This window comes from Macrobrachium nipponense, chromosome 6 (assembly GCF_015104395.2).
Source record: "Macrobrachium nipponense isolate FS-2020 chromosome 6, ASM1510439v2, whole genome shotgun sequence".
Lineage (NCBI taxonomy): Eukaryota > Metazoa > Arthropoda > Malacostraca > Decapoda > Palaemonidae > Macrobrachium > Macrobrachium nipponense.
Genome location: NC_061108.1, coordinates 117,636,072 through 117,638,089, shown reverse-complemented (window position 1 = coordinate 117,638,089; position 2,018 = coordinate 117,636,072). Strand labels below are relative to the sequence as shown.

The 2,018-nt window shown below is 39.5% G+C and overlaps 1 protein-coding gene across 1 annotated transcript in view; it reads right to left on the bottom strand.

Moving 5' to 3' along the window:
• Window positions 1–257: 257 nt before the first annotated feature.
• LOC135216036 (uncharacterized) overlaps window positions 258–2,018 on the bottom strand; it is a 4,980-nt gene continuing 3,219 nt past the window's right edge. Inside the window, exon 2 of the mRNA XM_064250980.1 lies at window positions 258–1,799. Within this exon, the coding sequence (XP_064107050.1) occupies window positions 1,056–1,799 (744 nt within the window). The 3' untranslated portion in view covers window positions 258–1,055. The remainder of the gene's footprint in view (window positions 1,800–2,018) is intronic.

Here is a 2,018-nt window from a genome sequence, read left to right as displayed (position 1 = left end):
GGCATCTTACAACCGACATTCTTCTGTTACCTTCAAGGACACTCAGCAAGGTATCGTAAGTAACACATATTTTTCTAATTTTACATAAAATTTTTATAAAGATCTTAAAGCCTTGATCGTTCTATTTTTCTGATAAAGAAAATTGTCCAAAATCTTATCTTTCTCGATGTCTGACTGAAAATGATGGATTTTATGATGTTATGACTATCAGTAATTACGATAGATTATGAGTTACTGGGGATACTAAATAAAAACCCTTATTGTATAATAATTTACTCATAATACTGCAAGTGATATGGTTTCCATTCCAGCTTGTAAACATTTCAGAATATATTTCAGCTATCTTTCCAAAAGAAAAAATAATCTCAGGAATATTCTACCACACTCAAATTGTGTGTGTGTGTGTGTGTTGTGAATTCCTCATTGGGCGTTTTCCAGACCCAAGTTAATCAGTTATGTGATTATTACTTACTATCCTTACTAATAATCACATTCTGAACTGACATAACTTTCTTAGCTCTAAAAACTGTTTATGATCAGTAAGTTAGTCAGTTAATTCATTTTTATTGATGTTATCACCAGTTCATTCACAAAATGTCCTTTTTTAAAAGTTTTTATTTAGCCTGCTTGTGTATGTTTGTTTGGTATGGCGTGACTAAACGAAATATTACGGGGCTACATCCTCAAATTCTGATGGTTATGAAACTCAACTTAATATATAAGGTTTCAAACTGTATATGTGCTTATTTAGTTTGAAAGTTGGTTCAGGTAGCATAGAAAATTATACAATATTCTACCTGATTTTTAATAATTTGCCATTTTATCTCAATTTGTTTTAATGAATAGTATGAAAAATCATACATACCTACAGGTATAACTAGATAAAAGGAAATATACAAAATTGTTTTATTTTCCCATTAATTCTTTCTTGTACTGAATGGAACCGGCCTCCCCTCAGCCTGTTCTTTACAGATGCACTTTACGTACAGAGCTGCACTTCTTAAGCTTAGTGATCTCTAAATACCAGTGGGAAAATGAATGGATGAGAGCTCGTCTTATCTTCCTTGGTTGTAGTAAACGTAGTACCCTCCGGATGGCAACAGCTTGATGACAGGAGCGGGCCCTTGCACGTGGCTGCGAATGGGACTAGAGAAACTGAAAGCCTGGGAGTTTGAGAAGGGGTTGTTTACGGGTACAAATGGTCTTCTAATTACTGGGAATGGTGTTGGTGCTGGTTTACCTTCCAAAATTTCATTCTTAGCCTCTACCATTTCTTCCTCGGCTTCTTCTTCGGCGTCATCCTCGGCAGGTGCGACAATCGTCGTCACCTCTGGCTTGGGGTCATCTGTGGATGCTTCCCCTACAGCCTCTGGCTGCTCTGTCATTTCCGCGGGAGGTTCTGGTTCTTGGGTGGTGGTGGCGTCAGACTGGGCGGCTCCCTGGCCGTCGTGTTTCTGGGCGAAGATGTGGAGTGACATTGTGATCATGTCCTTGACTCTCTGCACCGCCTCTGGGTCCTCGCTTTTGACGGGATTCACTTCGAGTTCGTCCCTAAGTTTCACGGCTTCCACGACGAAGTCGGGCAGCAAAGTCATGGCTTCGGCGGGTGTCAGCCTCTCTGAATTCTTCGTCAATTCGGTAATGCGGTTCATAAAAGTGGTGACCTTCGTCAGGAGAACCTTAGTCGAGTCAAGGGGAGAATTCAGTTCCGTCTCATCCCCGGCATAGCTCCTAGCGGCCTTGAGACTGGGTGGAAGTGCAAAGGCGCCCCAGGTCAGTAGCAACACACACAGAGCGGTCTGTGAGAAAAAAAAATCACAGTAATAAAACAAAAATAAAATAGATATAATTTAGATCAAGGAAAGATAGAGTGATTGCAAATGAACAAACATGAATAAGATCTTCACTTATCTCTTCTTACAGTGATCTGGAAATATAAACAAAAGAAGACTAACAAAGCAGCAACAGATAAGAGAAACACTAACACTCAATTTAAGTATGACATTCCAGCACACGCT